The sequence below is a fragment of the Sorex fumeus genome, unplaced genomic scaffold (assembly GCF_029834395.1).
Source record: "Sorex fumeus unplaced genomic scaffold, SorFum_2.1 ptg000008l, whole genome shotgun sequence".
In the NCBI taxonomy this organism is placed as follows: domain Eukaryota; kingdom Metazoa; phylum Chordata; class Mammalia; order Eulipotyphla; family Soricidae; genus Sorex; species Sorex fumeus.
The window spans coordinates 88,545,183-88,557,835 of NW_026606065.1; the positions used below are offsets into that span (position 1 = coordinate 88,545,183).

Below are 12,653 nucleotides of genomic sequence, written 5' to 3' on the forward strand. Positions count from 1 at the left end.
TGACATGGGCCCCAGGGGCTGGCCCCAGACTGGGTGGAGCCTCCGCACCTGCCTGAGTTCAAGGAAGAGGCGGAGACAGCGGCCAGGCGGCCCCTTACAGGCTCCGGGGCCCCTGTGCCCTCGCTCTCTCTTCACAGCGGGTCCCACCACTTCCTCACTTCCCTAAATGGGCAACGGTGCTTCGAGAACCCCAGGGCCTTCCCTGGCAGACCCAAGTGGCGTGCTGTCCATTGGCCTGGGGCCCTTCCTGGGCCCCCCCGGGGGTCCTGGTCCCTGCTGGCCTGGGGCTGGTTGGAGCCATGATCCCCACCTTCCCTCTGCTGCTGCTGCTGTGGCTCCAGGACCGAGTCTCAGGTGAGGGGGCAGGTGGGCGGCCGAGGGGAGGGTTGGCCTTTAGTACCCACCTCCTGCCCTGACCTGTGGCCTTGTTTTGTGTTTGGAGGTTTAGAGGAGGAAGTTGGGGTTCAGCTGGGAGCTTCTGAAGAGAGACCAGGAGAAGGCTTTGTCCTTGTATCTGGCCCAGGCGACACTCACCCAGGCCGCACAGACGGAGATAAACTCCAGACCCTCTCTGTGTGGCCTCTTATCTCCCAGGGCCTCTGAGGGCCAGTTTCCACCCCCAGATAGGGTTCCGCTTGGCCTCTCGCCCAGGACCACTGAGCATGTGATCATGCACTCACTTATTCTTAGCACACAGATGCCACTACCCCCGGCTACCTGGTGCCTGAGGGGAAGTCCTCCCTGCAGGCCTCACCCACCCCCTCTGCCGCTGCGCCTGGATGACCCTCACCCAGTCCTGCCTCCTTTGCTGCCACAGGAACCAAGTTACCACTTCCTGTTCAGTTCTGGGCACGATGAGGCCTAGCAGAACCCCGTTCTGTGAGAGGGTGGAAGGCGGGTGCAGATGAACACAATAATCCCCAAGGTCCCCCTGTCTGTGCCCCATCCCCTAGAGAGCAGTTTCCTTCTACTGTGACCAAGGAGGGTCTCTGTACTGAGCCCCCTCGGAATCCCCCATACCCCTGCCCAGTCATTGAATCAGATTATGCTGTTGAGTTTGCTTGGGATGAAGTTCTGGTATGAGAAAGAAAAAGGTACTGGATCTTCAGATTTGATTAGTAAGATGGATTGGAAACTGAGGCTGACGAGCCTTGTCCATTGTCACTCCGCCTTCAGCTGCATCCTGGAAAAGAAAGTACAAATTGAGCACCTACTATGTGCAAGGCTTAATTCTCAGAGTGGACCTGAGACAGAGAAAGAATCAGACACAGGGTGAACTGTTAACAAGGTTCACGAAACTAGAGAATGGGGCATGTTTCTCTAGACCCTGACTGAGGCTACTCTGCCCCCACTAGAGGCCCGAGGGAGCACTTTTATGCAGAGGGGTAATGGAGGGCTAAGTGCAGAGTTTATGGCGCCCTGCGGGGTAGAAGAGCCCACTTCAGTTTTCACCCTCTCCTGTCCCCCATTCCCTGAGCTCTCCTGTCTCCCCACCAGGCTGGATTAGGAAGTGCTGGAATCATGTGTGGCTCCAGGAACGGCCGTGACATCTCATAGACAAGTAGACCCTGAGAGTGTCCATGGAGAGTCTGTACTGTGCGAGCCTGTTTCTCTGTTCAGTCTAGCTAGAATCCTTTCCAATCCCATACTCCTAGAAGGAAAGAAGCCATCTTGTTATGCCAAGTTAAAGGTGGCCAGAATAAGCCTATTTGTGAAATCAGTGGCTTCTCTTAAGGTTTCCCAGCGTTTCTCATCTCTGTGAGAACATCGCTGTGGGGCCCTGGAATTCCGTTACCGAAGGCTGTGATTGACTCTGCCCATCCACACATGTGGGCCAACACGGGGCTCTCCAGCAAGGCCCTGGTGGCAGTTTCCCTCTCCCCCTCAGACTAGCAGATCCCCCTCAGACTAGACGTGAAGAAGGGGCCAGCTCAGGCAGGTTAAGTCCCCTCCATCTTCCGGGGCTTCCCTGAAGCCAAGCCCCGTGTTTCCCAGTCATCCCAGAACTCCCTAATATCCCAGAACAGTTGCAACCCCCCAGTCTGGAACTTCCAGGGGCCTGAGCATGCCCCTCGGACCAGGGCACCCTGTCTGTCGGAGTAGAGCCCCCTCCTGAGAGGGCTGCTGGGAAGTCACATGCCCCCTTCCCTGAGGCCTCACCCCTCCGTGCCTCTCGTGCCTTGTCCCCCCAGGTGGCCCTGCTGAGAATGTGTATTCCAAAGTGCACCGCTATGAAGGAGACACGCTGTCTGTCCAGTGCACGTACAAGGGCCGCAAGAACCAGGTGGAGGACAAAGTCTGGTGCAAAATCAGAAGGAAGAAGTGTGAGCCTGGCTTCACTCGGCTTTGGGTGTCAGGGCCACGATACCTGCTGCAGGACGACATCAAGGCCAAGGTGGTCACCGTCACCATGCTTGCCCTGAGGCGCCAGGACTCCGGCCGCTACTGGTGCATGCGCAACAGCTCCGGCACCCTCTACCCTCTGACGGGCTTCCAGCTGGAAGTGTCTCCAGGTGAGGGGGCCTGCCGGGGACAGGGAGGGCTGCAGGTGCCACGGGCGCCTCCCCCGTGTGAGCCGTTGGCATCAGCATCGGCTGCAGGAACAGGGGCCGACCCCCGTGTGCTGACACAGGAGGTGGGCAGGTCTGGGGATTTTGCAGACGTACCCGTGGCATTACGTGATCCACATGCCTTGCAGTGCTGGTCTTGTCCAAGGTCACAGAGCGACCCTGTGGTACAAGATTCCAGTTCAGGCACCCACACTCGGTTTCGTTCAGCCGTCTGGTCCGTGGCTGCCGGCTCAGGAACTTGTGCATGGCTCGCACTTCTGAGACTCCCAGGACTGAGTGGTTAGCAAAGATCAACACCATCCTGGCCCTGTGGACAAGCAACCCTCTGACGTATGGCTGCATACGTAAAAGCCTCCCAAGCCCAGTGCTGCAAGGGCAGGGCTATAGCACAGCAGGCAGGGCGCTGGCCTTGATTCAGATTCAATCTCAGGCACCAGTGAGCTTCCCCCAGTGCTGCTAGGAGTGATTCCTTGAGCTCAGAGCCCGCAGCAAGCCCTGAGCATTGCCAGCTGTAGCCCCAGAACCAAAAGCAAACAAAGAAACAAAGAATCAGTGCAGAGAGCTAGGATGGAAGCCCCTGGGAGGGGGAGCTGATGAGGGCAGGGATCAAAGGCGACACCTCCCAGCAGGTGACACGAAGCAGAGCCCTGTGTGGTGGGGTTGAAGGGCAGAGGAAAAGCAGCACCAAAGGCCCCCGAAGAACAAAGAGCCACACACAGGATGGCGGCTGGGACTCGTCCCCACCCTGCAGTAGAAGCCAGCACTGCGGGATCTGTGGGGTAGTGTCTGCCCCTGTGCTTGATTCTCCGCACACATGAAGGTGTTGGAGGGGGACTTTGTGGCTAGTCCTGAAGACGATAATGGCCACTATGTGGGGACAGCTGGCAGAAGATCAGGGGCACAAAAGAGGGATCACCGGATGCCCGCTGGCTGGAAATGACAGTCCTAAAGGAGGAAGTGGGTGGAGGGACAGAGACTGGACAGTGCTCAATGCACAGCGCTGGACATCCTGTCCAAGCTACACACAGTTCCTCTCCCTCCTCGGGGATGGGGCCAGGATTTACTCTGCAGAGGTCAGAAGAGGGAGAACCCCCAGGTTTTCCCTTTCACCAGCAATTCTTGGGTGGCCATCTGAGAGAGAATCCAGCTGGAAGAACCAGCCGTATGTTGTCATGTTAAGTTGAAGGTACCTCCTAGATCCCTGAGATGGAAAAATGAAGCAGGCGGTTGGTGTGTCTGGACCCGGGGCATACCTGAAATTGTTTCTGTAAGACAGTTTAAAGTTAAGGAATCCAGAGTGGATGTGGATGAAGGGGGAAGGAAAGGAAGATAGTGAGGTAAGATAGCTAAGGGTGAGACGATTCATTGCAAGAAGTCAAAGACATTCTGAAATTGATTGCCAAGATAGTTGTGCATCTTAGAGTTTACTAACAAGCAGACACCAAAGATTACCACGACACATTCGATATGCCGAACACAATAACAGCAAGTGTTGTTACAGTTACAACAAGTGTTGTTACAGTAACAATAAATCTCACAATGGAGATGTTACTGGGCCCCCTCGAACAAATCGATGAAGAACAGGAGGACAGTATAGCACAGCGGGTAGGGCGTCTGCCTTGCACGCAGCCAACATGGCCAACCTGAGTTCGATTCCTCCGCCCCTCTCGGAGAGCCCGGCAAGCTACCGAGAGTATCTCGTCCGCACGGCAGAGCCTGGCAAGCTCCCCGTGACGTATTCGATATGCCAGACACAGTAACAACAAAGTCTCCAATGGAGACGTTACTGGGCCCGCTCGAGCAAATCGATGATCAACGGGAGGGGCCAATAATATATATATATATATATATATATATATATATGCTGGAGAGATAGCATAGCGGGTACAGTATTTGCCTTGCATGCAGCCAATATGGGTTCTATTCCTTCACCCCTCTCAGAGAGCCTGGCAAGCTACCAAGAGTATCTCGCCCACACGGCAAAGCCTGGCAAGCCATGTTGGCTGCGTGCAAGGCAGACGCCCTACCCGCTGTGCTATACTGTCCTCCTGTTCTTCATTTATTGTTACTGTAACAACACTTGAATTATGAATTCGATATGCCAAACACAGTAACAACAAGTCTACAAGTCTCAGAGTGGAGACGTTACTGGGCCTATTCGAGCAAATCAATGAACAATGGGAGGACGGTATATATATATATATATATATATATAGAGAGAGAGAGAGAGAGAGAGAGAGAGATAAAAAAGATAAAGATAAAAGGCCCTCCCGTTGATCGTCGATTTGCTCGAGCGGGCCCAGTAACGTCTCCATTGGAGACTTTGTTCTTACTGTGTCTGGCATATCAAATACTCTCAGTAGCTTGCCGGGCTCTCCGAAAGGGGCGGAGGAATCGAACTCGGGTCGGCCATGTTGGCCGCGTGTAAGGCGAACGCCCTACCCGCCCTACCAGCCCTGGAGCGATAGCACATGAGGGCCAGAGAGGTAGAATTAATGCTAAGAATCATCCTGATCAACCAGGTTTATTTGATCACAACACCACAGAGGGTCCCCTGAGTACTACTAGGAGTGATCTCTGAGCACAGAGTCAGGATTAAGCCCCTAGCATTTGTTTTTGTGTTTCAAAAACAAAGCTAAAATCAAAATAATTTGAGTTGAGATTCCACCTTTACAGATCAGAACATGAAAATTCCTCTGCCCAATTAAAAACCTAAATCTTCTAGTGAGAGATGTTCTTCTAGCTCACCTTGAAGGCCAGAAGGCACGAGGTGAGAAGGGGTCTGCAATCCCTCCCTACACCCGGGCAAGGAGCCTCCCTGGCTACCTCTCCCAATTCTCCTCTCCCCACTCCTTCCCGGGTGGATGAAGGTGGAAGGCAGGCCGGAAGGAGAGAGAATGGCAAGGTGTCTGCAGTGTCCTTTGTAGGATCTCGCTCTCCATATTAGTCATTTTCTGTCTTAATATCTGAGGTCCTGGCAAGGTCTGTGTCCAAAGGCTGGCTCTACCATTGTACCTCCATGTGAGTTCTTCGCTTTGCTTTTCCTCTGCACCTCTGGGGTCACACCCACCAGTCCCCAGGGCTTACTTACTCCTGGCTCTATGCTTAGAGATCGCTCCTGTCAGGGCTAGAGGGACATGTTATAGTGCTGGTTGTTGTTGTCATTCTTCTCGTCCTCCTCGTCCTCCTCATCCTCCTCATCCTCCTCATCCTCCTCCTTCTTCTTTCCTTCTCCTTCTCCTTCTCCTTCTCCTTCTTCTTCTTCTTCTTCTTCTTCTTCTTCTTCTTCTTCTTCTTCTTCTTCTCTTTCTCCTCCTTTTCTTCTCCTCTTCCTCCACCTCCTTTCCTTCTTCTTATCCTTCTACTTTTCCTCCTCATCTTTCTTCTTCTTCTCATTCTCTTCTCTTCCTCTTCTTTTCCTTATCCTCTTCCTCCTCCTTATCATTCTTCTTCTTCTTCTCTTCCTTCTCCCCTCTTCCTCTTCCTCCTCCTTCTCCTCCTCCTTTCTCCTCCTCCTCCTCCTCATCCTCCTCTTCCTCTTTCTCCTCCCGTTCTCCGTCCTTCTGTTCACTTTTAAATTTTAGGATTAAAGTATATAACTGGAGTTTCTTTCTTTTGAGGGTGTTACTCACAGAGGTGATTTCCAGCCAAATGGACTGGCAGTTCAATATAAGGACCCAAGTGGTGCTTCTCAGCCCCTGGGGTGTTGGGGCTACCTAGGTCATCACTGTGGGTGCTCATCAGACTCCAGGTTTGCACCTTATGATGCTTAGCAAGCCTCATGGTGATAGGAATTGATTCTGAGTTGGATGCACGCTGGACATGGGTCTGAGCTGTAGTACCTAGTCCCACATTTGAGGGGCCTCTTGTTTGAGGGTTTCTTTCTCTTTTTTTTGACTTTTGGGTCACACCAGGCAATGCACAGGGGTTACTCCTGGTTCTGAACTAAGGAACTACTTCTGGCGGTTCTCAGAGGACCATATGGGATGCTGGGAATCAAACCCGGGTCAGCTGTGTGCAAGGCAAACGCCCTACCCTCTGTGCTATCCCTCCAGCCTGTTGTTTGAGTTTCTTTAATGAAAATTGCATTGCTGAAGTAAAGGATGAAACTAAGTTAATTACCACAATGGTTACTGTGAGCAGTAATAGCACAATTTGGTTTTCTTTTATTTTGCAATAGATACTATTCTACTGTTCTACTAAATCATAGATCTGAAGAAACGTTGCTTTCTTTCAAAACTGATATTATAGTTTAGGCAACATGGTTCTAATAATACTTATGGTTTTGAAGCACAGTTACCACATCTCACAACCATCAATGTGCCCACAAGACTCTCCACCACTGTCCCTGGATCACTTGGGTTCCACCTCTGACTACCTGGCCGTCCTCCCACACTTGACAGTCTGTTTTGTAATGCCAGGACCAAGACTTTGTCATCATTCTATGCTGTTGAGTCCCTCATTCTGTCTCTCTGAACCCGAGCCAATTCTTTGAAAGGATCTTTGGCGGCCTCCCCATTGCTCAGGTGGGTGTCAGGAAAGACCTGTCCCAGGCAGCCCCTCCCCACATGCCCGCCCTTCCACAGGCAGCTGCGTTCCCTGACTCTGCTGCCCAGACAGCAGGTGCCATCCTGGGGCCCACAGCACCCTTGCCATGGCAGTCCTGGCAATGACTGTCCTCTTTCTTCCCGCCATCTCCCCTACCTTTCTTATTCCCTGCTGGACACCAAACACAGCCGAATGCAGAGACCCCACCCCTCCCACTGCTCCCACCTCTGCCATCCAAGCACCACAGAAATGGGATGGAGAGAACTGACTCACCGAGTGAGGAGGAGCAGGAAACTTGGGGGTCCTGAGAATCTCCCCAAAGCAGATGTCTAATGCCACATCCTTTGGAGTTGGGGCCTTGCTGTGTCTTGGTGGCAGTGACCTGTAACAAGGCATGTCAAGAAGAAACGGTTGATACGTGGGTGGGCTGGAGGGGGCGTGGCCTCTGGTCCAGGGGCCTGACAGGGGCGGCAGGAGAAGGTGCAAACACTCCTCCCTCTTTAGACGCCTTACCTCCTTTGCTTGTTGGCCTCCTCCTTCCTGGCCTCTGCACCACACACACTGGCTCTCTCAGCTGACATAGGGGGAGATAAGTGCGGGGGACCCAAGTGCAGGTCTCCTCCTGAGTCATTCTAACGTTCCCTCCTCTCTGGACCCTCAGCCCCCACCACCAAGAGGAGCAGCCCTCGCACCCACTTGACCAAAGCGCTCAAGAGTGACACTGTCCACACCAGGGGTCAACCCCCCACCTCGGGCCTGGGGACAGCCCTCACCAGCAGGGGACCACTGCTCACCCCGGGACCCGTCACCGTGGCCCGACTCTTACCCTCCACAGCCTCAGGGACCTTCCGGCTGAGTTCCGTGTCCAGCTACAGCTTCCCCGGCCCAGGGCCCTCGTCCACGGGCCCCAGGAGGGCCCCAGAGTCCCAGACAGAGACAGCGTCTCCCCAGCATGCTGGCCTGGAGCCCGCTGCCACCCATGCTGGGCACCTGAGCACCGGATCACCCACCACAGGAACGTGCCACACCAGCATATCTTTCCTGGACACGCTGCCCCCCACCAGGTACCCCTGGGTGTGGTGAGATGTACTTCCCTAGGGCAGCCACTCTTGGTGCCTGGGCAGCCCTTGGGGGTGCCCTTCCCACGGCAGACTTTGGCTCCCGAGGAGCAGAGACTGGCTGGGTGCCCAGGGGAAAGTGCAGTGAGGATGTGTCGTGAAGGTGGGACAGGGGAGTGGACCCAGAGACTGGGACAGCAGACAGCTCTCAGGGTGGGCAGGAAAGCGTGCGCGTGCTCCCGGGTGCCTCAGAAGGTGAGAGGTAGAAGGCGGAAGACAAGTTCTTCGGGCTCCCTCAAACATTCTCTCTGAGCGCAGGCAGGCTGGAAGGAGCTCTCTGAGCAGTCTGTGGGCTCAGGGGCAGCAAGAGCTCAATGCCCCTGGAACAGGGGGCTGGTGTCAGTCCTCTGAGGGCAAGGGGCTTGCTGCAGCCCTGAGAGTGCCAGGAAGAAGGGACAGTCCCCTCAGAGCAATCAGGAAAGGGCTGGGGTAGCACAGTGGTGAGGGTTGGGCCTGGCATGGGCCTGACCCGGGTTCTGTTCCTATCATCGCATGGTGCCCTGAGCATCACCAGGTGCCATGCTCGAGGCCCTCAGCTTCGCAGGGGGCATCCTTGGTCTCCCCTGCACTGCAGAGCCCGAACAGCATCACATTCCCAGGCCCTTGCCCTGATTCTGTTGGCTAAGGGTCATGGTGGGCCCTATACCTCCAGAGCACCACTTTAGAAACATCCCCACCCCACCCCCAAACAAAGGACTAGGACAGAAACGCTGAGAGCAGGTGCACACAGCACTTCCCAGAGGCAGAGGCGCGAGTCAGGCCCAGCCTCTGCGGGCAGAGCAGAGGTGCTCTCCCCCACCACATTGGGGGACTCCAGGGACATCGAACCCCATGAAGAGCAAGCTGCAGGGAATGAGGAGGGGTGTCCGAGGCTCTGTCCAGCTATGGACATGCTCTGTCAAGTGGGAGTGGGACTCACAGTGGAAAAGAAGGACCCTCAGTGGAGACGGGGACCCACGGTGGAGAGGGAGACCCTCACTGGAGAGGGAGACTCTCCGTGGAGACAGTGACGCACAGTGGAGACGGGGACCCTCAGTGGATAAGGGGGACCCACAGTTGTGATGGGGACCCAGAGTGGAGACTGGGACACCCAGTGGAGATGGGGACTTTCAGTGGAAAAGGGGGACCCACAGAAGCCATGGGAACTCACAGAGAAGTCAGGGACCCTCAGTGGAGATGGGGACCCTCATGGAGACCACGGACTACAGTGACCATGGGGACCCACACTGGAGGCAGAGTGGGTGGGTCCTTGAGGAGGAGACCCCTCCTTGTCCTGCTCACGAGGCCCACAGTCAGGGTAGGGTAGGGTGGAGCCCCCACTCACCTTCTCCCGCTCCCGCAGACGCCAGGATTCCTCCCCCGCTGTGCTCGTGGGGGCGCTGGCCCTGGTCCCGGTGCCCCTGATGCTCATCGTGGTCTACGGGTTCTGGAAGAAGAGACACGTGGGAAGTGAGTAGCACCTGCGTCCCGAGCCGGCTCTGGGGGCTGCACCCTCGCCAAGCCCTGACCATGCACCGTCCCCTGCAGTGTGGCTCTCTCCTGTTGGGTTGTGGGGGGACCCTATAGCCGCCCGGGCCAGGCTGAGGGGCGGGCAGGGTGGATCCCCACAGCAGAAGCCTTTGGAGCAGCTCAGACCCCGGGGCTGACCCAGAGGCCGGGGTGACTCTGCAGCCTGGCCCATCCTCACCTCCGCCCCATCCTGCAGGCTACAGCATGTGCCACAACCCCACCGGAACCTGGAAGCCACTGCTCAGTAGACCGGAGCCTTTGTGGAAGCCGGCATGGTCCGAGGCCACCTAGCCAGGCCAGGACATGTCTCCCAGAGGATAGGGACGGAGGAGGCTGGCTGCAGCGGGCCAGTGGGGGTGTTGGCCATATGGGCTCGAGGTCAGCTTGCCTTCACACTCAGTTTCTTGGGCCCCGGCAGCTGGGGCGGGGCCCAGGATGAGGACAGCGTGCAAGCTCACCAGGATATTCTGCTCAGAGCCCGGGACCTGGGGCCTCTGACGGTGACAGAGAAGCAGTGTGCTGCTGTCGACAGGCCTCAGTGCCTCTGGGACTTGGGGCCCCTTACAGCCAAGCCGAGAGGAGGGGCCGCCAAGGATGCCTGTCCACCACTGGGCCCTCTGTCCTCACGTTCCCTTGGTGAAGATGACTGATGCCCCTGGCCTGTGAGGCCCAGCAGCCAAGTTCCGCCACACACTTTCCCACCCAGAGGACGAGTCCCTGGTGGGCCTTGGGGGGGGAGGGGCGCTGACCGTGTGTCCTGGCCTGTGGCTGTGCCTGCTGATGCGTCCCTCTAGCACCTCTGAGAGTCCCCGGCTGCAGGTCCAGCCTGTCCTTCGGTGGGACTGGGGGGTGCAGAGACTGGACTTGCGGCACTCGTCCAGCTCCAGCTCTGAGTCCCACCATGGGCTGAGACCCCAGAGACCCCCGGAGGGGGTGCCATGGCTTGGAGAAAGGGAAGCCGCAGTGCAGACGTTAGGGTTGGGTGGAGAGGGGGGCGCGTCTCTCTAGTTCTCCACTCTGGACCCTGGGTCAGACACCACGCAGCGGGAGAACCACGGTCACGCCCAGTGCAGTGTCACAGCCTGGTGGGCAGCCAGTGAGAGCCACTCCAGGATGTGGGAGAAAGGAAGGGTAGGGTGGTCTGGAGGACTGCATGGAGGCATCCCCTCCCGCCATCCAGTGAGGACCCTCACTCAACGGGCTGCAGAAGGAGAAACTGACAGGCCTGGTGCCGGGACACACACACACACACACACACACACACACGGTCCCAGGTCCACACAGAGCCGCATCCTCCTCCTCACCAGGACCAGGTGGCTGTCACTCTGGTGCCTGATTTGGCGGGGTGAGTCACCTGCAATCAAGGGCTCCCGAGAGTCCTCCCCTCCCTTCCGTCCCAAAGTCCTCCCTCGACGGCAGCCGGGAGGGCCCAGCCGCTGACTCGAGAGCAGCCTCACTGCTCCCCTCATGGAAGGGGACACAAACTCCTACCTCTCAAGACCGTTTCAGCACAGAACGAAGCACGAGAACCCTCGATGACTCAGTAAACGCTGCCTGATGGTTGCTTCCTGGTTCCTTTCCAGCTCAGTGTCTGCTGTCGCCTCCTACTCTTAAGACCCTGAGTCCCTTCCCCGTCAGGTCTCTCCCCTTCTTCTTCATTGGAAGGGGCCGCGGCCAGGCCCCCAGAGGTGGCTGCCGGGTCCACGCAGAGGCCGTGGCTGTGGCTGAAGTCAGGCAGGGCAGCCGGTGAGGTAGCGCGCTGTCCTGTTGGCCTCTGGCCCGAGTCCTGGCAAGGGTTTTCCCCAAGGGATCCAGGCACACAGGGGACACTGCCTCCGTGCCAGGGAATGCCATTGCAAACCCAGCTTCTCGGGGCTCTGGACAGCTCCCCACAGCCTGGCTCTGGGGCACCCCCCGGTGCAGACAGAGGCACAGAGACAGTCAAGGGAAGCCACAGGAGGAGTTTATTGGGGTGCTCTCCAAAGGCCTGGCTGACGCCTAGGGAGGGTGTGTCCAGCAGCGCCTCAGAGGGTCTCAGCAGGGTTTGAAGGTGTCTTGGGTAGGAAGGGAGCAGAGACCAGAGGGAGCCGGGCACTCGGGGGTGGGAATGGGCGCAGGCAGGCACGGAATGAGCCCTGTCTTCCTCCAAGGGGCAGGGTGATCTTCGGTGCCGGACTGTGTCACTGTCTCGTCGTCGTCGAGCAAACCTCACACTCTCCCTTCCACTCCCACCCCCTCCCCAGCCTCTGCCAAGACACCAACCCAGAGTGTAAGGCAGTGAGGGGCTCAGGGGGGGCTGCAGCCGCCCCTCGTGTGGGTGGGACAGAGAAGCAGCCTGAGCCTTCGATGTGACAACACCTGTGAGAGCTGCCGGTGCCACCCAGGGAGGGCAGGAGAAGGCTCAGGCCTTAGGCAGTGCAGGCCCCGCTCAGGTCCAGGACCCACAGATGGCCCTGAGTGACCCCTGATGAGCCCTAACACCCCCACCCCGCCCCTCCCTCAGGCTGATGAGAGGCTGAGGGATCCTGTCCCCCTCCGGCCTCCCTGCCACCTCTGTCCTGCCTAGTCCCCTGGGGCAAGTCCTGAAGGGCACCTGACCTCACCACGGCTCCTGGGCGGCCTGGGCTGCCTCCATCAGCCCACCCGGAGTCTCTGACGCCTGGAAAACCGGGGGACCCGCCCCACCTCAGGTCTGCTCCCCTGGACCAAGCCGCCACCCTGCACACTTCCTGCCGCCTCCTTGTCCTTGGTCTGGATCCAGAAACAGCCCAGGAGGGGGTGGTTTCTGTGTGTCCGCTGACAAATCTCTCTTTTCTTTGTTTTTCTGCTTAATTTTCTATGTTTTTTCTTTTTGGGTCACAGCCCGCGACACACAGGGATTGCTCCTGGTTCATGCACGCAGGAATTA

General features: G+C 57.1%; 1 protein-coding gene across 1 annotated transcript; it reads left to right on the plus strand.

Moving 5' to 3' along the window:
• Positions 1–231: 231 nt before the first annotated feature.
• TREML2 (triggering receptor expressed on myeloid cells like 2) lies at positions 232–10,036 on the plus strand. Its single transcript, XM_056110035.1, has 5 exons — positions 232–354; positions 2,193–2,513; positions 7,780–8,182; positions 9,579–9,685; positions 9,942–10,036. The coding sequence occupies exons 1-5, from the start codon at positions 300–302 to the stop codon at positions 10,034–10,036; spliced, it is 981 nt and encodes a 326-aa protein (XP_055966010.1). The 5' UTR covers positions 232–299.
• Positions 10,037–12,653: the final 2,617 nt, after the last annotated feature.